At 39.4% G+C, this 21827-nt stretch overlaps 2 protein-coding genes across 4 annotated transcripts; both read left to right on the top strand.

Annotated features, from left to right (window-relative positions):
* The first annotated feature begins 682 nt into the window (after window positions 1-682).
* Window positions 683-12332, top strand: LOC122659814. Of its 3 annotated transcripts, none has more exons than XM_043854948.1 (11): window positions 683-780; window positions 1154-1248; window positions 2463-2568; window positions 3819-3917; window positions 4049-4114; window positions 4259-4375; window positions 5495-5569; window positions 6321-6423; window positions 10620-10685; window positions 11648-11769; window positions 11855-12332. In XM_043854948.1, the coding sequence occupies exons 1-11, from the start codon at window positions 694-696 to the stop codon at window positions 11954-11956; spliced, it is 1038 nt and encodes a 345-aa protein (XP_043710883.1). In that variant the 5' UTR covers window positions 683-693; the 3' UTR covers window positions 11957-12332. The 3 variants fall into 3 exon arrangements, with proteins under 3 accessions (XP_043710883.1, XP_043710881.1, XP_043710882.1); XM_043854946.1 differs by having other exon boundaries at window positions 683-855; XM_043854947.1 differs by having other exon boundaries at window positions 683-855; window positions 1154-1249; window positions 2461-2568; window positions 10638-10685.
* Window positions 12333-13465: 1133 nt separating this feature from the next.
* On the top strand, window positions 13466-18498 carry LOC122657596 (coatomer subunit alpha-1-like). Its single transcript, XM_043852345.1, has 4 exons — window positions 13466-13645; window positions 13880-14111; window positions 14636-15130; window positions 15264-18498. Exons 2-4 carry the CDS (start codon window positions 13904-13906, stop codon window positions 18218-18220), a joined length of 3660 nt encoding a protein of 1219 aa, XP_043708280.1. The 5' UTR covers window positions 13466-13645; window positions 13880-13903; the 3' UTR covers window positions 18221-18498.
* Window positions 18499-21827: the final 3329 nt, after the last annotated feature.

Genomic DNA, 21827 nt, shown 5'->3' with positions numbered 1-21827 from the left:
TTTTTTTTCCTTTCAAGACAACCATTGTTTCAAGACAACCATTGGTGTAATGTGCAGATTCTTTCCCACACATTCCTATCCACATTAACAATTTGAAAAGTTCTAATAATTTCACTTAAAAAAGGCAAACATGTTTTAATTTTGGGCTGATATCCTCTGTGCCGTAGCATAGCCTGCGCCTAGGCATATTAACATGGGCTTGCCATTCAGGGGGCAGGGTAGTCATTTTGCCCACCCCTATGTGTTTGGGTGCAGGCCTGCGCCCGTGGCACACAGAGAACATTTGGCTTTTAATTTTTAAAGGCTTTTAAAACTTTTGTTATTTTTGAGAAACTTTTATAGTATCACTAAGATCAATGCGGAAAATGATAAAAATAGTAAAGAAATGGGACGATAAAAAAGTAACGTTTAAACGCATTTCCGTTCCACCATGGCCTTGTGATCTTTGTAAGTTTTGAGCCATGGCTCTCACGTTATCTATGATAGCATTTCAACTAACTATGGATTGGACTGAAATACAAATACTAGATGGATCTGATCGAGGTTGAACCAGACTCCGGTCAATCCAGCTTGGGCTGATTCTGTACACGGAAATTAGGACCAGGGTGGTTTTAAATCGATTCCTATTGATTCAGTACAAATTCCGGGTGTGCATCCATTTCTCGTAGACTCGAACATCCAACCAGCCATTTCATGTCTGCGTTATCGCCTATGGCAACATATTTTGGTACGGCAACCATCGTTCTGGAATGTGGTTTCCCTCATCTTCAACTTCACAGGGTACTTTCTTCTTCTTCGTTTTTTCTTCCTTTTTCGTTCTGGAACTGTGGTTTCTCTCATCGACATCTTCACAGGGTACTTCCTTTTTCCTACACCGATTGCTATACTGCTCCCTTTTCTTTTTTCTTTCTTTCATGTTTTGGTTCATCTATGTCTATCCAAGTTATACGTCTCTCATTTAATCTTTTAACATTTTAACTATTTTTTAGTGAATTTTCTGGAATAATTCTATGATACTGCTCACACTATTGATGTGTTTCCTTGCTCATTGCACTTGAATTTGTTTATTCAAAAGAAAATTTTTATTTTCTGGATCTTAGTTGATTCTGTTGTTGATTTTTTTTGGACGCTCCCTCTTTAATCAACTATCCAGAAATCATGTCTCCAACGATGGAACACCGGGACCGTGGGGATGGAAAAGAGGAGAGGATACATTTTGACGACTCCAATGGATTGGAGGAGGAGGAGGTAATCAATGTTGTTCTTGGTTAACTTTGTTGGATTGACACTTAGTGATTTATTTACAGTATAGAGATGCAATCTTCACTAGTGTTGTTATTTTTTTAAGCTCATTATTGTGTTGTTTCAGAGTTCGATTCTATTCTATAATGAATTTCCTAAGTGGCTCTAGCTTAGTCATCGTTTTTAAGCACAATGGATCAAATTGTTTGGCTGGTGAAAATTGTTGATTGTATGTGTATTTTCAATTGGCATAAATAACCGGAACAAATTACAGAAAAAATAGTGATTCTGGACTTCTCAGACCATTTATAGATGATAGGTTGAGCATTAACTTGGTTTGAGTTCTAGTTGTAACTAATTTAGGTATCGACTACAATTTTGAAGAGTCAATTCTTGTTTGACTAAAGTCAATAATTGTGATATATTTCAATTAATCATTTAATTACCATAAGAAGTGAGACGCAAGAAAGGGACGAAGGTTGTGTTCAGTCTTCAGATCCAGGATCTGGGTCGGAAGGTTGCCACCTTCATTGACTACCCCGAATCAAATTTGTCTCTTAGCTGTCATGGTGCCACCCTAATTTTCGAGATCCCAAATCATCGCCATGTATTTTCTATGTCAGCTAAGAATATTGGCCTTTGGCTATCCTACATCTTGCAAGTTTTTCAACTTAATTGGAACTATATAAGCTAAGTGAAAGGGAGCATGAGGGAAATGACTTAATTACTTTGGCTTGCTAACTGCAGGGGAGAAGCAGAAGGGAAGATGAATTTTTGTTGACTTTGGTGAAAGTCATCTTCCATTTTGCTGCAGTAATTTAACAATTTTGCTTAGTTGGCAATTTCTTTTTCCTATACATGTACTTGTAGACTATCGAATTATGCATGTTTAGTTAGCCAATGAATGAAGATACTAGTGTATCTTACTGATTGAACATGTTTCAAGTGTCGTATGTCTTTTCCTATTTCTTGTTATTCTGTGTGGATTGCTTGTGGTTAGCAGGTCATGAGTGCTTGCACTTTTCATCCTCTTGGAATTCCCCCCCCCCATCATTGTACTTGAAATATGTTCAAAAGAATCTGTTTAATATTCACATGGTTCTGTCATGTTTCATCAAAGGCATGTTTTTTTCCCTGAAGTGATTAGATTTATTAATTTTCCTGTATTTGATGGATTGAGCTGTTGATAGTAAAATGATATGTTTCAATTTAATAAACAGGGAAACTTTGATATGTGCAGTCAATCAAGATGCTGAACAATCATTCAAAAAGACTGTTGAAGTGGATAGGCTAATAGATATGCTAAGGGATGCAAATGCAAATGATGTAAGTAAATAATTTTCATGTTATTTGTTTATATATTCTATTTCTATTTGTAGGTAACAAATCAATCGCATCTCTAATATTATAAGCATCAATACTGGTGCTATTGCTGGATAACTGCAGTAGGAAGAAACTCGAGGTACTTGGGTGGATGTGCAGACCCTGCTCATTTAGTAAATGGCAGGTGCAGACACAGGAATTTTCTCTTTGGGGGGTGTCGCTCAAACTAATAACATAAATACATGTATGTGAGAAAGATGTAATTAACTGGGTTATTTATTATCTATTCAATATTCATTTTTGGCATATAACATTAAAGAGGTAGTGGGTCAAACAGGTATGGTAGGCTACACTTCTTCAATCTAAACACAAACTGTTTATTGAATGGGCTAGTAAGGTCATGACATATTCATGTTATTTCAAATTTGCATAAGTTAAACCCATCTGACTTAGGGTTGTATTCTTTTTGGGTTGGTGGTATCGTGTTGGAAATGGCCAGCCTTGTGAAACTGAATACTAGTTATGTGAAAGTTTTAACACCTAAGTATTATGGCCACAATAAAACTGATAATTGTGCACAGCTTTTACAGTTTTTATGACCCTGTGAAGAAGCATCTTGGATTAACTTGTAAACAAAATAAAATCCAGCCTAGGACAGACTAAACTTCTTGACATCTTAATAGTTCAAAGTACTAATAATATCACTCCTAAAACTAGTGGGACTTAGAGTCTTGGATCTATTATTGGCCTTAAGTTTTGGTCTGTGCTAGAAATCCTTCAAAAAGTGTAGAGATATACATAGCAAAAGTGCAGGACAAAAAGACCTATGAGTTGTTGCCTGTTGGATCCTCCATAGAAGATCTCTACCATAAACCGACTTTATCAGTCTGTTGTATCCCTCATTCAAGATCTCTATTAAAAAAAGACTCAATCAAATTGTTGTTATTGTGTTATCTATGACAACCATTTGGGTTGGTAGCTAAAGGTGTGGCAACTGGTCCCAGAAAGGGCATGCGTTCCAGCAAGATATCATCTTGGAAGGATACATCCAATGGGTGCCTTTTCCAAAACTCTGCACAAGTTATAAATAGTTACCTTAGATATTTTGGATCCATATTTCTGATGCTGATGAATGCACTACTGTTAGAAGTACCATGCAGAGATTGATTATTGGTAGTTGCCTTGTTGTGCTTTTGAAATTGACATTTACTTGTAACGAACTAATTTTTTTACTTCTTTTCTTCTGTACACAGCTTCAGAAGCTTGTAGTTGAAAATGTCCTTGCATTCAATGAGATTTTCTGGATACGGCTTGCAGCTAGAACCGAGACATGCAAATCTGAGGATGATAAAGCATGGTTTTGACTTGGTTGATTTTGAGTCTCTATTAAAAAATGTTTTGATATTGGCCTATTTTAGTTCTTGATTTTCGTAAAGATTTTCTTTTAATCATAGGAGTTAGGACTGCAATTCTATGTATGCAGAAAGACTATGAAGAATTGGCGTCATCGGTAATGAGCATAGTGGATCACCTTGTCCATAAGACCAATGTAATTTTCTTTGACATTGTCTGTGAAAGTTATTGAACTGTATTTCTTGATTACCTTTCACATATAAAATTACTTTTTTTTTTCCATTAGGTTGCCTTACCTGAGTCATGTTCATCTTTGATCTTCTGCTTATTTTGGCTATAGAAAAAAATAGAATCAGCAACCGATGTCCTCAAGGAAATTTTAAAACCTGTTGTCAATGAAGTGGAAGAGATATTGTGGCCTCCAAAAGATCCTGGGGCTCTCTCTCTGATGGAGAAAGTAAGTTGACGTTTACCTCTGATTTGAATCACTTCATTACATAATCTCTCTTAAAGTGACCTAGAGTAGTGAGAGCATGTCAGTTGGTTTATCCTGCCTGAATAGAAAAGTTAGCAAAATATGTAGAGTTTTTCTTAGTGTCACAGCACATCACATAGCTAAGTTGTCATCTGCTTCATGATTCAAATAAGTATACTGATGCAGATCAATCAGAGGATCTGTGGTGGTGGGTTTTCTTTTAAGATAGAAGGAAAGACTGAAAGAGACTGCTAGCAACCCCAATGGCAGGGAAGAAAGGGAATCTGAAGGATGATGGGAAGGGAGAAGTTGCTGGAGAGAGAGAGAGTATGCGTTGCCAAAATTCTTTAAAAAAAAACTCATTCTTTAGTCTTTACTCAAATCATCTCCAATTGATGGGGGCGTATTACATATATGAAGACCTTCTAAAATTGCTAAAATTTACTCATATAAAGGACTCCTAATAACCCTAATACACTGAATAAAAGAAATATACTGAAAACAGAACTCTATCTAACTGTAAGTATCATTATCTAATTTAAAAACTTAACTAAAAACACTCTTTCTAGACTAAACTAACTTAACAACATGGGACCCACACAATCTTATCTATATACTTAATCCCATGTACATAATTAAGACCCCAAATATGGTCCAGTAAAAGAGGCCCATTACATCAATAAACCCAAGGTCTGTAAAACCCAAACATGGGCTAAAATAAAGTTTCCTGAGGCTTGATCAATGCAATTGAGCAATCTTAGCTGCATCATATACTGTTTAGGCTAGAATAAAACGAGTGTATGCAGTGCATGAGGCTCCCGCTACTGTGGGGTCTAGCGAGGGTCATAATGTACTCAGCCTTACCCCTGCTTCGCAAAGAGGCTGTTTCCTTACTCAAACCCACGACCACTAGGTTGCAATGGAGCAACCTTACCATTGAGCCAAGGCCCACCCTTTAGGCTAGAATACTGGTGAAAATTTTGCATGAAGAGCATTGTGTGCTTATTACATTCCTGAAGAGCTATACTGTAGTAGTTTGCGGCATTTGTTTTTGAATTTTCTGGGATTTATGAAAAGACATTTTTCTTTATGGTCCTTCAGGAATTAATTCAAAGGGAACAAGAAGGACAGCTAGATGAAGGGTTTCTTTCAGAAGTTAATGCACAATTACGGCAAGTATGTCTTGTCTCCCTTTTTTTTTTTTTTTTTTTTTTTTCTTTTTCATTTTCTCTATTTGCATTATACTTCTTTAGGTTAGGGCTGTCTGATGTTGTTGGAAGATAGGATTCCTTTATATGTCAAATAATTAAAATTGCTTTCAAATTAAGTCCCATTGACCTAGGGGGATCAAATTGCCCCCTTGTGCCAATGCTATGATTACTTTTAACTAAAAGATCTTATTGGTGGGTGGGACCAATTGTTTGTTGTTAAAGTGTTAATCATGATAGGGGGAGTGTCTCTATTGTGGTGTGTGTGTGTGTGTTAAGTGATAGAGTTTAGGTTTATGTTTATGTCTTCTATAGATATCAACTTTAGTTGTAATTGTGGAATTAGACTCAGACTCTTACTAGGTTTCCTATGAAGAGTCCAATACTGAAGTATAATTATAAAGGCTATTGCGGGGCCATGATAGACTGATTCTAATTCTATTGTGTTCTAGGCCTCTTCCTCTTCTCCATCTCCATTGTCTCCACTGTTCTTCTCTTTTTCTTCTTCTCAATAGGTTCTGGTTGTTTAGATCATTTAAATTTTGAAATTTTCACTACATATCTTGTTTATGTTATTAATGCTTCCCGTTGGTTGTGTAATTAGGAACACTAAGTATTGTTTCAATTGAATGCACCAAATTCTAGCTTAATGGTCATTGGAGACTCTCTCTGATAATCTTTATTTGGTCCTGTTATTGATTTTGCTCAGTCATTTGCAGGCAAAAGAGGATGGGGATAAGCCTGGGTTGGAGGCTATGTTGCAAAAGGTCTTGCAGCTCTATGCTTCCAGAGTTCTGTCTAAACGTAGCTTTGCAAAGAAAGGTACTTGAGCTAATGTTACTCAGTTTAAGTGGAGTCAACTTTTTTTAGGGACCACATGAAAACTTCTCTTGGTCAGAAGGCCCATCTAACATGGAAATGGATCAAAAGTTGTGAGGCAAGTGTGCAATTGTGACAAGCAACTACATCATGAGTTTGCTGTGTATCTGTGGCCAACACTCAACAGTTGCCTTTTGCCCTTGCAATGGTTTAGCCTTGGGCCAACTATTTGGGGAGGTGACACTTGCTAATATAATGAATTTGTGGTGGTGATTATGTGAAGGGCTTACTGTTAAGAGCATCATGCATGTTAGGTATTTACATGACCATTGGTTTGGGTTAAAGATTAAGTCATATGTTCTATTTAGTTTAGTTGGATTTGAAACATTGTTTATTTATGAAACAAGTGATGAACTAAAGCCAGTTAGCTATGTGCTTTGCATGTTTAGAGGCTGGTCAACCATGTAAATATTAATGTGTGCCTCTGAATAGGAGTATTAAACTTTTATATCTCAGGGCATCCCTTTGTCTTGGCTACATGCCTGTGTAGTTTGATGCCTCTGCAGTGAGTTCTTGTCTGTGAGTTAGTTCCGTGGTTCTGTCCCTCCATTGGGTTAGTCCAAGTCCAAGTTCAGGAGAATTAGTGCTACTATAGTATGCTACCTGGGAAAGAGGGGGGCAATAATAAGAAGAATAAGCTTCATGATATTATGATTGAAAGCTAGGTTGCCCTTCCAAAATATATTTATATGTATATTTGTGCTTGCACATGCATGTGTCTGTTTATATTGAATTTAAAATATAATTTGGAATTGGTAAAAGTTTTCCCTATTTATCTAAATCCTGATTTTCTTCTTTAAGTTTCAATGAAATATAAAATCATGGTCTTGCTTTTCTTTATGGGAGATTGAGATAGATCTGGCAGTCCTCCTCTCTTTATGAGGATGAAGTACGGATAAGGATATTCTGAACAACTGTGGAATTGAAGTTCCAGGGCTAGTGTGACATCCAATATTAGAGGTCCTAATACAATCCCAGGTTCAAAAACCCCGTTTGGGAATATGGTAATTAACCAGAATTTTCAAGGGGCTACTTGGTAGGTAAAAGAGAAAAGGACATAAAGGAGTTTATGATCTATAGATCAGGGTAATCTTGGAAGCAAAAAAAAAAAGAGGATAAAAGTGAATAACGAAAGGAGTGGGGAAAAAGGAAAACAAACACAATATAATATATCGTAAAATAAGAGGGGAGGGGGGGGGGGGAAAGGAGAGGTTGTCTTCAACCTCAGGACTCCAAACCAGCGGCGGGAGGAAGAGTTGCTTCAAAGAGTAGAACCCCCTTATACATGACCTGATCGGGCTGCGATTTTAGGGGTGGAATAGCTACTCAAGGGCCTCTAAACTCAGGTAGTAGCGCAACCAACAACAACCATAACAACAGAAAGGGTCTCTGAAAGCCTTGCTTGCGGTACTCACATATTGAAACCTGAAACTGAGCATCAATCTTATAATAGGAGAAATTGGTCGTGGCCCTAGGGTAGTGAATAACTGCCCGAAATATCAAGAAGAAAACAGAGGGAATGAGGGAGATAGAACCTGATATAGAAGGGGTTGCTGGTACCACTGGAGCAGGGTCCCGAGGGTATGTGGTTAGGGAATTCAAAGGGAAAACAAGAAACAAAGAAGAGAAATGAGGAGGAAGAGAAGAGGAAAGAAGAGAGGGAACATGGAACTGTTTCATACCAGAGGGAAGGGAAAAAGAGAGTATAGAGAAGGGATGGAACAGCACCTGTCGGCCAAGTCTGAGTTTCACCAAACACCACAGTGAACTCTTATTCATTCATTCTTTGAATTCCATTGTAGAGTTCACATGTATAAATAGGAAAATAAACTCCTAAAATTAGAAACTCTCTCTAAATAGGAACTAAAACTAAGTAGAAAACATACAGCTACGTATCTATCTCTTAAATGAAAAGACTACAATGTCTATCCCAATGAAGAAAATAAATATCTACCAAGCCCCTTTGGACCAAAAAAAGGGTTGGGGTGGTTCCGTCTCAGCTTGGGCTTCCACGGTGGGTTGTGCCGGTCCAACCAAGTCAATGCTACTGCATTAACTCTCCTCCTTTGAAAAGAACTTGATTCTATTGAGTTTGGATGAGGACCAAGGATACCATCTTAGTCAACTCATTGGAGAAGGAATGATCCTGTGGTTCACTTTGATGGCTAGAAAGACTCTTCGCAGGAAGTTTCATTTTGAGAACACCTTGCTGAAGGAATAGGTGTTCTTGTATCCAGTATCCACAATGTTGTGCCTTCTTTTCGTACATGGTCGACCAAGAAGAATGTGACAAAACCCACCAATAGAGTACATGAGAAAATGCTGGTCATGAATCTTGAGGTTGGTGTTGTTCACCTAAGCAACCTTGTGGGGATTGGGATGCGGCTGTCTTCAAGCCTAGCTTCCAGACGACGTCTTCGGATACAACATTGGTACAACTGCTGCTGTCGATGACCATGGCATAGATGGTTGTTGCATCTCACCCTGGTCTGGAAGGTGCTGTTGTGATGCGAATCATCCTCTTCAGAAATTTTTGCGGCCAAGAGAGGACAAAGAACATAGCATGGCTGTTGCTCACCATCATTGGCACTACCACTGTTGTCACTAGACTGCTCTGCCTTCAAACATACTATCTCTTTCTTTCGTTGCTCTTTCGAAGCAGTTGCCATGAGTTCTTCCTTTTCAGAAAATCGATGAGATGGTTAGGATATTGAGCAAAGAAATGTTTGAACCCCTTGCATGTAAATCATTGTATCTCATCCCGCGGCTTCAAAAGAGGTCTGTCAGAACCACACTGAGGTGGAGAATAAGGATGGTTGGGTTGTGAGATTGCCATAGAGGAATCTCTAGCCTATTGCTTGCTGAATGACTTCTCCGGTTGAGAAGGTAGGTTGCTCTTGCTATCACCCCAGGAGAAAGTGTCTGTAAAAGTCTGCTGAGTGTTGGGCCTCTTCAAACTCTCTTCTACCTGATATGCCACCTGTATGGCGCCCTTCATTGTATGCAGTCAACTGGATGCTAATGCAGTATTTGGACTGGCAAATACAGTTTCCCATGGCTAGTTGGACTGGCACGACTTGCTGTGGAAGCCCAAGCCGAGACAGAACTGGGCCAACCCAATTTTTTGTCCAAAGGGGCTTGGTTGATATTTATTTTTTCATTGGTAGATATTGTAATCTTTTTATTTTACGAGATAGCTACATAGTTGTCTGTTTCCTACAGGTTGTGGCTATTGCAACCTATTGGTTGCGAGTTCAAAACTTGGAAACAGCCTCTCATGCGAAGCAGGGGGCAAGGCTGCATACATTTTCCCCTCCCAGACCCTGCAGTAGCGGGAGCCTCATGCACTGGGACCCTCTTAAACTAAGAATGACGCTCAAGTTATGAAGAGTCTGTTTAATGACCTTGCAGGAATCAACTTCACTGATTAAATCATTAGTAGCTATGCATATTCTTCCTCACATAATTCAACACCAATATCTGACGATATCCCAAAACTTCAAACTGAATGCTTTATCTGCTTGGCACTTAAAGCTCTTACTAGTCTAAATGTCTTGTCACAACAGGTTGCAACATAGCAACTTAACCCGTGGCGCCAAAGCTCGCCCACTACTGTCTTTCTTAGTTTCTTCATTCATAATTAGGCCACCGAATTAGGGATATATTACTCCAAGGGTTAGCTCAGTTGGCAAGGATCAACATCTCACAATTAACGGGTCATAAGCAATTCTCCTTGGGGCCTACCTATCAAAATAAATAAATAAATAAATAAGGGCACTGATCCACTGAACAACAAAATTGAGTAGGTCAGAGAAGCATGCATTGAATGGTAATGCCATATTGATAAATCTTAACACAATTATAGGAGTTACAGTTTTCTCCCCCCTTTCTTTGTTATGCGTTTTGCAGATTAAAGTTCATCAAGTGAAGGAAGAAGTTGTTGGCTCAATCAAATTTGAAATGCATTCTATTGTTTTTTCTCTGCCAGATCAATCATTTCCTTAGTAACTTTAGGTGTATAATCATAATTTTTCCCCCTTTATTGTTGTAGCTTCATTATTTTATTTCTTAGATTTGTTTGATTATCCAAGACAATTGACATCTGTTTCTGGATGCTTTACTCTCTGGTCATATTTCAGTTTGTGTATCTGGTGCAGGAAATGAGATTTTAAAGGCCGAAGAGTTTCTTGAGACCATAATCAAAGGTTAGTTTCCAAGGTATAAATGAGTCAAATTAATAATGTTGGTTTCCCTAACTTTGTTCTCACTCATTTACTTCTATTTTCTAGCAGTACTTGTGGTGGTATCTACCTACTACTTCAAGATTTTCATCTACTGTAGAAGAGATTTTCATAGTTTCAGATTTTCCTTTTTCGTAGATTTTTTTCCACCTTTTAATGGAGATTTGGGATATACCTCATTGCGTGCTGTTAAATGGCTGGAGTTTAACACTTATGTAGATTTTTCCTCAGAACAGTAATATGGATTCACCATTTTCTTGGAGGAGACATTTTCTGCTCATCAGTATGTTTCATTTATTCATCTTTTGGGAAACAAGCGGGGTGGTTGTTGGTAGCAGATTAACATGAATTCATGCATACATAGCCTGTCAAATCATGTTTAAACTACCATGATCTGATTCTGTTTTCCCTCAAGAAAATTGAGGGATAATCATGTAGAGAGCTAGAGAGCCTACGAGTGTTGGTACTGGTGCAGACTTGGAGTCAAGGAGGTGGAATCTATAGTCCCCCCCCCCCTCTTTTGATAAGTCAACAGTTCATTGTTTCTGTTTTGGAATGCCAGTAATAAAAAAATATATATATCAAAGTAGTTTTTTCCTCGTGCGGTCAGGGACAAAAATCAGCCCGATAGAATGATCATTCCACTGGATTGACATGTTGGCAGATTTTTTCCATGACAATGCATAAACTTGCAATAGATAGTGGCAACTAGGTTCTTAAGTTGGGTGAGTCTTTTATCTACAAATATTTAGGTTAGGCCTTTTGAATTTAGGTTTACTGCTATGCTAGCTGCTGCTATGCCATTCTTTTTGTGTATCAGATGTATACTATGGTGTCTTTCTTCCTCTCTGTGTATATCAAGTAGGCGTCTGACTAGACATAATCTGCCAGAACCTTACCAAAGATTATTATTTTCCTACCTGCAGCGCCTGAGGATGAATGGAATAGATTGCTGATCAATGGTCTGAATGTGGGAAAAGGAGAGGTTTTGCCAGATGAATTATATGCTGTCATTAAGAAACGGATTGAACGTACTTTGATTAGAACGGTAAGATATACCGTTCCATGGGTCTCAAGTGGAAACAATTTGAAATGCTCCTGCTTTCTTGATGTTGCTTTTCTTGTCACTGCAGGAGGGTGGTTCTTACCAGCAACGTATTCTAACTGAGTATCTTAAGGGCATCCAGTCAAGGACAGAGGAGATTGTCCAAGTACTTCAGGGCAAGTCACTGTGAGCCACAATTGTGCACTTAGCCCAAAGTCGAACATTGTTAGTCTTTGTGCATGTATCAAATGTGGAGACAAGTACCTTTCCACTGGAAATCTGGAAAATGAAGAGAGGAGCCAGGGGATCCATTAGCCTGGAAACATGAATTGGTTGGAGGGTGTTCATGCACTGCTACCATGGATCCCAATATGAATCAGTTCATGGGCTGTCATTCCTGGTGCCCTGTAGAATCTATTCCGTATGTCCTTTATGCATACACACATGATTCTTAGCTCGAGCTGATCATGATACATTTATAGCTAAATCCTACTGCAGTTTCATTGTTTTGGTTGGGAAAATTTATGGACATCCTTATAACAGGTTTAGAAATTAGAACTATACAAATACACATGTTTTTGAACTCACAACCCCCCCCCCCTCCCAACACAATAAACAAACAAAACTTTTTCTTTTGGTGCTACAAAGTCCACTAGTTTAGGGTATGTTGACGTGAGGTCGAAATTGGTTATTTTGGGTTTGGATTAGGGTTCAAACACATGGGAACTTCGGTTGTGGTGGATACATATGTTCAAGGAACTTGTGCAACAAAAAGTAGGGAGACATGAAGCAATTGCATATGGACTTATAGTAGGTAAATTCGAGCATATCTAGAATGCATTCTAGATCCACAATCTATTTAGAGAATGCATACCAAACACAGTCTATTAGTCTCCATGTATGGGCTCTTAGAGGAGTGGTGAAAGATGATGCATTGCAATTTGGAAGAAACTTGTGTTGAACTCTAATGCAAAATTTTGTCACGAGGCACTGTACTAGTGTTTCTTCGTTTTTATCTTCTTAGTTGCCTGTTTTTGTCGATCCTAAATTGACTAGAATCGGCCACTTAGATCTGAAACCCAATGATTTGGTCCCAATAACCTTAGAATCGGTCACTCCAGAATGGTTGAAATCAGGATTAATCACAGCTGATGCAGATCTGCGGCTGATTCAATCAATCTAAATCTGATTCCGATTATTTTAAATCACAGATAGAACATACCCGTGACAAACAAGATTCAAAAATGACAATGAGACATTCTTTTCTATCAAAATTAAAAAAAAATAAAAATATGACATACTTCGAAAGATCACAACCGTTCAAATCGCAATCAAGAAAGCTTAAGACCTAAGCATCATCAGATGACGTTCTTGGGAAGATCACGAACGTTGAAATAACAAACAACAACGCTTAAGAGTTACGAGTTAAGACTCAATACCAAATAATTTAAGAGGGTAACGACCTCATTCATATTTCATATAACTATAAGTAATGTCGATGCAGGGCAAAAGAAATTAATTAACTAAATTCGGTTCGAGTAGCACTACTAGCCAGACCCTCTTCCACAGTGAGAGAGAGATAATCATCTCAGAGGTTTCGGCTTCGTTTATTTTTGTCATTTTTGATGCCTTTTCCCCGCTCTCTCTATATTCACTCCTCTCTCACAGCACAACACAGCCCAGACCAGCACAGCACAGCACAGTCATTCGTAGCCAGATCTGCGAGGGGACCTCTCTCTTAATCTGTTTCTCGTATCAGGACTTCCGATCTGCTACCTCGACACTGACCTCCGATTCCCTTCCTCTATTACTGTTGATTGTGGGAGATTCGGGGGCGGTGATGGTTTCAGCTTGATCTGGACTTCTTCTCAAATCTGAGGTAAAATTTTCTCACAATCCGTCTCATCATCTCTCTCATCTTGTCGAGAAATTTTATCCCTGTAGATCTATTTCTGTTTTGTACCCCTGGGCGTGTGGATCGTAGCCCTAAATTGGTTGCCCAAGACACTGTGTTGACAGATAATTTGAACTCGTTTCAATCTACTGAGAGATTGGAGGACGTGCTAGTTGTCTCCCCTTGACCCTGAAAGCTGTGTTCTCTTGTCGTTCTTTGGGTTTTGAGACTTGAGTCGGGACGATGCTGACGAAATTCGAGACCAAGAGTAATCGGGTGAAGGGCCTGAGTTTTCATAGTAAGAGGCCATGGATTCTTGCGAGTCTTCACAGTGGTGTGATCCAACTTTGGGATTACAGGATGGGTACTCTTATCGACAGATTTGACGAGCACGACGGGCCCGTTCGTGGTGTCCATTTCCATAAATCTCAGCCATTGTTCGTCTCCGGAGGTATGGAACTCTGCCACTACATGGACTGTTCGGTACTTTGTCTTATTTGCTAATCAATGTTATTATTCAACTGTTTGTTCCTCATGGATGCATTGTGTGCGAGTCTTTTGCTTTCATTCGGTTTTATATTCCAATTCAATTTTGTTTTATAAGTTGATCCATTTCGTACTCGAATCATATAGTGCTTTTATACCTTCTCCCTCATAGGATCTATTACACGGTTACTGTTTTGTGGTGCAAGACAATGATCCAGTCAATAGATGTGTTTTCTCAACCTTCATCATTATGCTGCTCATATGTTTCTCTTTGGCACCCCTTCAGCTGACAACTTGTCTGTTGATAATGACTTACGATCTGAGCACGTAATGGCAAGTTTATATTTTTTTTTTGTAGAATATCTGGTTGTGGTTACTTATATTGATATTCATTGTAGTGTCTACTTTTGTTCTTTATACAATTCATGTCCTATCTATTCTTTCTCTGGGCATATTTTCTTGCTTTATGGATAACATTGGCTTTTGCAGGAGATGATTACAAGATCAAAGTGTGGAATTACAAGACGCACAGATGTCTGTTTACTCTTCTCGGGCATTTGGATTACATTCGTACTGTACAGTTTCACAATGAGTACCCATGGATAGTTAGTTCAAGTGATGATCAGACTATCAGAATATGGAACTGGCAGTCTCGCACCTGTATTTCTGTTTTAACTGGCCACAACCATTATGTCATGGGTGCTTCCTTCCATCCTAAAGAAGACCTCGTTGTCTCTGCCTCCTTGGATCAGACAGTTCGTGTTTGGGATATTGGTGCTTTGAGGAAGAAGACAGTGTCCCCTGCAGATGACATCCTGCGGCTGAGTCAGATGAACACCGATTTGTTTGGTGGTGTTGACGCTGTTGTCAAGTATGTCTTGGAAGGGCATGATCGGGGAGTCAACTGGGCTTCATTCCATCCCACCCTGCCTTTAATTGTGTCTGGAGCAGATGACCGCCAAGTGAAACTCTGGCGCATGAACGGTAAAGATATGAAAATCTGTTCTTTCTGTTTTCTCTTGAGTTTCCGGGTTCGCCATTTGTCCCTGTCTTTTGTTCTTCTGTTTAGAACTTTATGGGATTTTGCCAATAAGGCTGACTTGCTCTTTGTCTTCAGATACAAAAGCTTGGGAAGTAGACACATTGAGAGGACACATGAATAATGTGTCATGCGTTATGTTTCATGCTAGACAAGACATTATTGTTTCCAATTCTGAGGACAAAAGTATTCGTGTGTGGGATGTAACAAAGAGGACAGGTGTTCAGACATTCCGAAGGGAGCATGATCGGTTCTGGATTCTGGCAACTCATCCAGAAATGAACCTTCTGGCAGCTGGTCACGATAGTGGTATGATAGTTTTCAAGTTGGAGAGAGAAAGACCTGCTTTTTCCGTGAGTGGTGATTCTCTCTACTATGTTAAAGACCGTTTCCTTCGTTATTATGAGTTTTCAACTCAGAAGGATGCTCAAGTGATCCCAATTCGACGCCCTGGTTCCACCAGCCTGAATCAAGGACCTAGGACAATGTCTTATAGTCCTACAGAAAATGCTGTCTTGATCTGCTCAGACGTTGATGGGGGTTCCTATGAACTTTATATTGTACCCAAAGATACTTTTGGAAGGGGTGATACTGGGCAAGAGGCAAGAAGAGGAGTTGGAGGGTCAGCTGTTTTTGTGGCTCGGAACAGGTTTGCTGTTCTTGACAAAAGCAGCAACCAAGTGTTAGTGAAGAACCTTAAAAATGAAATTGTGAAGAAGAGTGCGCTCCCTATTCCTGCTGATGCAATATTCTATGCTGGGACTGGCAATTTACTATGCAGGGCAGAGGATAGAGTTGTCATCTTTGATCTCCAACAGAGAACTGTTCTTGGTGATCTGCAGGCCCCTTTTGTTAAATATGTTGTTTGGTCAAATGACATGGAGAGTGTTGCATTATTAAGCAAACATGCGATCATTATTGCAAGTAAGAAACTCGTGCTCCGTTGCACTCTTCATGAGACAATCCGTGTGAAAGGTGGAGCTTGGGATGACAATGGTGTCTTTATATATACGACACTGAACCATATCAAGTATTGCCTTCCTAACGGCGACAGTGGAATTATCAGGACTCTTGATGTTCCCATATACATTATAAAGGTTTCTGGCAATACCATCTATTGCTTGGATCGGGATGGAAAGAATCGAGCGATAACTATAGATGCAACTGAGTATGCATTTAAGCTCTCTCTCCTAAACAAAGGATATGATCAGGTTATGAGCATGATCAGGAACTCGCAGCTGTGTGGGCAGGCCATGATTGCATACCTGCAACAGAAAGGTTTCCCAGAAGTTGCCCTCCATTTTGTGAAAGATGAGAGGACTCGGTTCAATCTGGCACTAGAAAGTGGAAATATCCAGATTGCTGTTGCTTCCGCTAAGGAAATTGATGAGAAAGATCACTGGTACAGATTGGGGGTTGAGGCACTTCGTCAGGGTAATGCAAGCATTGTGGAATATGCTTACCAGAGAACGAAGAACTTTGACAGGCTATCCTTCTTGTATCTGGTAACAGGCAATTTGGATAAGCTGTCTAAAATGCTGAGGATTGCTGAAATGAAGAACGATGTGATGGGTCAATTCCACAATGCTCTTTATTTGGGCGATATCAGAGAGCGTGTCAAGATCTTGGAGAATGCTGGCCATTTGCCTCTTGCTTATGTTACAGCTGCTGTTCATGGTCTCCAGGATGTTGCTGAGCGGCTTGCTTCTGAGCTGGGGGATGATGTTCCCACTTTGCCAAAGGGGAAAGTATCATCCCTTCTGATGCCCCCATCACCTATTCTTTGTGGTGGAGATTGGCCATTGTTAAGAGTTATGAAAGGCATTTTTGAGGGTGGACTAGACAATGTGGGCAGGGGTGCCCAAGAGGAAGATGAAGAGGCTGCCGATGCTGATTGGGGTGAGGATTTGGATATTGTTGACGTGGAGGGCATGCAGAATGGAGACATTGGCATAGTGGTGGATGAGGATGGGGAAGTACATGAAGAAAATGATGAGGAAGGAGGATGGGACCTTGAGGATCTGGAACTCCCACCTGAAGTGGATACCCCGCAAACTGCCACTAGTGCCCGTTCTATGGTATTTGTTGCACCAACTCCTGGCATGCCGGTCAGTCAGATTTGGACACAGAAATCGTCTCTTGCTGGTGAACAAGCAGCTGCTGGAAATTTTGATACTGCCATGAGATTGCTAAGCCGGCAACTGGGCATAAAGAACTTTGCTCCTTTGAAGCCAATGTTTCTTGATTTACATACAGCTAGCCATAGCTACCTACGTGCTTTTCCCTCAGCTCCTGTGAATCCATTGGCGCTTGAGAGAGGATGGAGTGAGTCAGCTAGCCCCAATGTGAGGCTCCCACCAGCCCTTGTGTACAACTTCTCTCAGTTGGAAGAGAAGCTTAAGGCAGGTTACAAGGCCACCACAGGTGGGAAGTTCACCGAGGCTTTAAGGCTTTTCTTGAGTATTCTTCATACCATTCCTTTGATTGTGGTTGAGTCAAGGAGGGAAGTTGATGAAGTGAAGGAGTTGATTATCATAGTAAAAGAGTATGTGCTGGGCTTGAAAATCGAGCTCAAGAGGAGGGAAATTAAAGACAATCCAGTACGACAACAAGAGCTTGCAGCATACTTCACCCACTGTAACCTGCAGATGCCACACTTGAGACTAGCATTGTTGAATGCCATGACTGTTTGCTACAAGGCGGGGAACCTTAGCACAGCAGCTAATTTTGCAAGGCGGCTAATGGAGACCAACCCCACCATTGAGAACCAAGCAAAGACAGCAAGACAAGTCCTCCAGGCTGCAGAAAGGAACATGAAAGATGTGAGCCAACTCAACTACGACTTTAGAAACCCATTTGTGGTTTGTGGGACAACTTACATACCAATCTACCGTGGTCAGAAGGATGTGCCATGTCCATATTGTAGTTCTCGATTTGTGCCGGCCCAGGAAGGGCAACTCTGTACCGTATGTGATCTTGCAGTGGTTGGAGCAGATGCATCTGGTCTGTTCTGCTCCCCTTCTCAGATAAGATGATTGAGCTGCCAAGTAGAGGGGTCTTTTCAAATTTCTCCAGCTGCTAGTAGCACAGGGTATGTTGGTTGTTTTGTTTCTGTGAGCAGAGGTAGGAATATTGAAATACAGTAGTCTAGTTTCATTGGTATCTTTTGGTCTTTTTCCTTGCCTTTTCCTTTTTGGTTCTTTTAATTTTAATTTTTAATATCGATGAATATCATTTTACTGTAATAAACTTGAGAATTTTGACTTGATAGTTCTTTGTGGACGAGAATGGGAAATGCCCTTGTTTATATTCAGTGATATTGGTAGGGAAGATGACCGACATGTTGGTGTATAGAGATGAAGCTGGGAAATTCACTCATAATGTTCAGTTGGGTGATTGTTGTTGCAGTTGGTTGTTGATGGTAGACTTTTTACACTGCATTTTCCCCTGTTATTAATTTGTTATAACAGTGTTGTATGCTGAATTAAATTGTCTTAGGTCGGATTTAGTAATTTAATAGTAGACAATGTCCAAACTGAAACTGACACATCAGTGATTGCTAAAGCTAATAGCTTGGAATAATTTGTATCCGTCAGTTCTGGTAACCCAGATTCTGGAGAACTGGATTGAGGGTTCTCTAGCAAGCGGCATAGGCGAGCGCACCAATGAGGATCACTTGTTACTTTTAGTTCTCCCATTTCCTTCCTTCGTCCCTCTGTTTTCTATGTAATCAAGTTATCTTTGACGCTTGTTGCAGAGTTGGACAATGGAGGAGAAGAGACGGAAAAGTAGCCGGGCATTTATTGCCCCCCAATCGTAGGTCTCCTCTTTCCTTCATTACTGTGTTTATGTGGTAATCTTCCTCTCATATCATCTTTATTATGTGCTCTGGGTGGAAACAACTAGTTTGATGGTGGCTAAGCCGTTCAAATCTGTACTGTCGGAGACTTTGGGTGATTGTGGATCAGTAAAACTACGTGAATAATGGATTTTTCTTGATGATTCTTACGGAGTTTCCAATTAAACCGTTCTAGTTTTTAGGTTTCAAATGTGCTGATTACCCTTTCGTTGGAAGCTCCGGGTGAAGTGGGTTACGTTGTTCTCTGTGAATACCTTAATGTTAGATGAGTGATTTTCGCCTATCCAAGGCAGGTCGATAGAGATGAATGCCAACAATGAGTTCTCACTGGAGTTGCAAAAACCTGTTGATCACCAGCTGATTCTCTGATATCAGTCCAATAGAAAGCTGAGAGGCAAACTGTAAATACTCTAGCGGCAGAATCTAACACTTCGGAGATGAAAGTTGGGTGTGAATGTGTGATTGAAGCTTTTCCAATCTCATTTTATAATTCTGTCTTCTATCAGACAATTAGAGTGTCAATGGTTAGGTTTGATTTCGGTTCAATTTAATATATAATATGTGCAAATCAAAATCGAACTGAAACAAAATATTTTTTTAACCTCAAATTGAAACTGAATCGATCTGTTCGGTTTTATTCGGTTCATTATATTTGCATTTGTTCGGATCTTGTATGATCTTGGAAATTTGGTTTAATTTATTTGGTTTTGTTCTGCTCATTTTATTGGTTCGTTGAAGAGTTGAGAATGTTTCATACTGTCCTTGAAGATGCAAGGCACGAAAGAGGAAACAAGTAGAAATGCAGAACTGCAGAAGATTTATGAAAAATTTAAGAACTTTTGTTTTAGCTTTTTAGGTTTAGTGTGATTTAGTTCGATTTTAAGTAGACGAACTTTCCTCCTCGTACTGCCAAACTACATGTGTCAAAATGTCCAATCGTGATGAACCATTTGTTTCTCCACTAGCAAACTTGGGAACAAAGCTTGTTCTTGGCCCGCAGTAGTTTCAGGAGTTCTGCTAGTGGGAGAATGAGATAGAGAATGCTTAGTCAAGGTTGTTGACCATCTATGCACTTTTTTTTCTCTTTATCCATGAATCTTCTTTACACATTTGCATGGAATAGATTCATACCAAACACGTTAGCTTCACAGTGTAATGGGTAAAAAACCAAGCAAAAAAGCATTAGGGATGCAAGCAAGGTTTTAAAAAACAGAGTCGGATCGATCCAATCGGCCATGACTGATTCTAATTTTGATAGTTCTAGAGTGGTTGATTTCAAGGTTTTTGAGATCGATTCTAGGGTTTTTGAGACTCTGATTCCAGTTGATTCCAACTCCCTCATTTATGTCATGTGGGATAGAATTATGGGGTTGGGTCATGGGTGCAGTAGAGGAAGTTGTGATTTACTTGCATTAAAATTTGGACTTGAGAATCATCTGATGGGTTTCTTCTATTAAACATGATCCATTTCATTAAGCATGTGGATTTCCACCATTTATAGTCGATGCAATGGGGATCTGCTAAAATGGTATCATTTAATCATATGTTAGTTTTCAGTTCAATGACTCCAATCCAAAGCTGAACACAAGTTCACGGTATCAGTCGATACGTATCCGTCTGAATTGATAAAAAATTCAAAACCACCACTTTTTTTTTTGGTTTTTTGTTTTTTGTTGATACCACCACCGATACATATTGGTATTGGTCGGACCAATACTGATACAAATCACCAATACGGCCACTATCTACTACCAATATCAATCGGCCAATACGACTTGTCCGATTTCGATACCTCAAACCGTGGTTGGGCGGAACGACAAAGATAGTCATTAAATTTGAGTTTGGCCTATATTAAGGATACTCTATCTATGCAACAGTTAAAATGACCCAAAAAAATTGTTACAATGAAATAGGAGATAACACATGGTGTGGTGGGCCGGGTGGTCTTAGCATGGCTTGGAAGGTGATCCCCCCAAACAAGACTAGATTGTCCCAGTTTGGCAGGTTGGGACCTCTGGTAGATTGAGGCTCTCATGGGTAGGCGGTAGGCCAGTCTGCAGTTAAATAGCCAGTTTCAATTTATAGGTCAGGGATTGGGCCCAGGCATGATTAAATGTGAATGAAGCCCACAACAATTCAGCCTAGTAAGTAAATACACACTAGGCATGGGTGATGGAACGTAACCCTGCCCAATAGCCCATTAGGTCTCAAGTCTCAATCATAGGTAGCTAAAACGCATTATAAACACTTTTTTTTTTGTCATGTTCTAAATTGATCCCAATGATATAGCAAAAAGATCCAAAAGAGTGCAAAAATGTTAAACGTGCTTAAAACACGTTTGTTTGTTTTTGTTCCAAAAAAAAAAAAATTGGCATTTTTTAAAAATCTAAAATTTTGATTTAAAAAAATAATTTAATGTCATGTAAGCTTATGGCCACACATCAAATTTAATTAGTAAGATATGAAATAGTCTTTCAATTTATATGTGTATATTGTCTTTTTTGGGTCTAATATAAACTCATAACAACTGTTTTTGTTGTATTCCCATTTTAACTGACTATGGACTCAACATAAAATCGCAGACAACTTTTATACTGTAGAATACTACAAGCTGGCAATGTGCGCCAGTTGTAAAATACTCTCCACTTAGTGTTGCGAACGAGAAAAATGCAAGTAAGGGGGTGTATGAGAATGTTAAAAAAACAAATAGTTCTAGTGTTATTGGCATGTGTTTTTGGTTTAGAATTAATTTGGAACATAACAAATATGTGACATCTGGTCTG

Source organism: Telopea speciosissima, chromosome 4 (assembly GCF_018873765.1).
Source record: "Telopea speciosissima isolate NSW1024214 ecotype Mountain lineage chromosome 4, Tspe_v1, whole genome shotgun sequence".
NCBI lineage: Eukaryota > Viridiplantae > Streptophyta > Magnoliopsida > Proteales > Proteaceae > Telopea > Telopea speciosissima.
The sequence above is the reverse complement of the archived record's forward strand: the minus strand, read 5'-3'. Positions and strand labels throughout refer to the sequence as shown.

Coding starts and splice junctions, on each gene's coding strand:
- LOC122659814 (XM_043854946.1), top strand. CDS start 694: ATGTCTGCGTTATCGCCTATGGCAACATATTTTGGTACGGCAACCATC. Junction 1,249..2,462: donor ATGGATTGGAGGAGGAGGAG/GTAATCAATGTT, acceptor TTTAATAAACAG/GGAAACTTTGATATGTGCAG. Junction 2,569..3,818: donor GGGATGCAAATGCAAATGAT/GTAAGTAAATAA, acceptor TTCTGTACACAG/CTTCAGAAGCTTGTAGTTGA.
- LOC122657596 (XM_043852345.1), top strand. CDS start 13,904: ATGCTGACGAAATTCGAGACCAAGAGTAATCGGGTGAAGGGCCTGAGT. Junction 14,112..14,635: donor GCCATTGTTCGTCTCCGGAG/GTATGGAACTCT, acceptor TGGCTTTTGCAG/GAGATGATTACAAGATCAAA. Junction 15,131..15,263: donor GAAACTCTGGCGCATGAACG/GTAAAGATATGA, acceptor CTTTGTCTTCAG/ATACAAAAGCTTGGGAAGTA.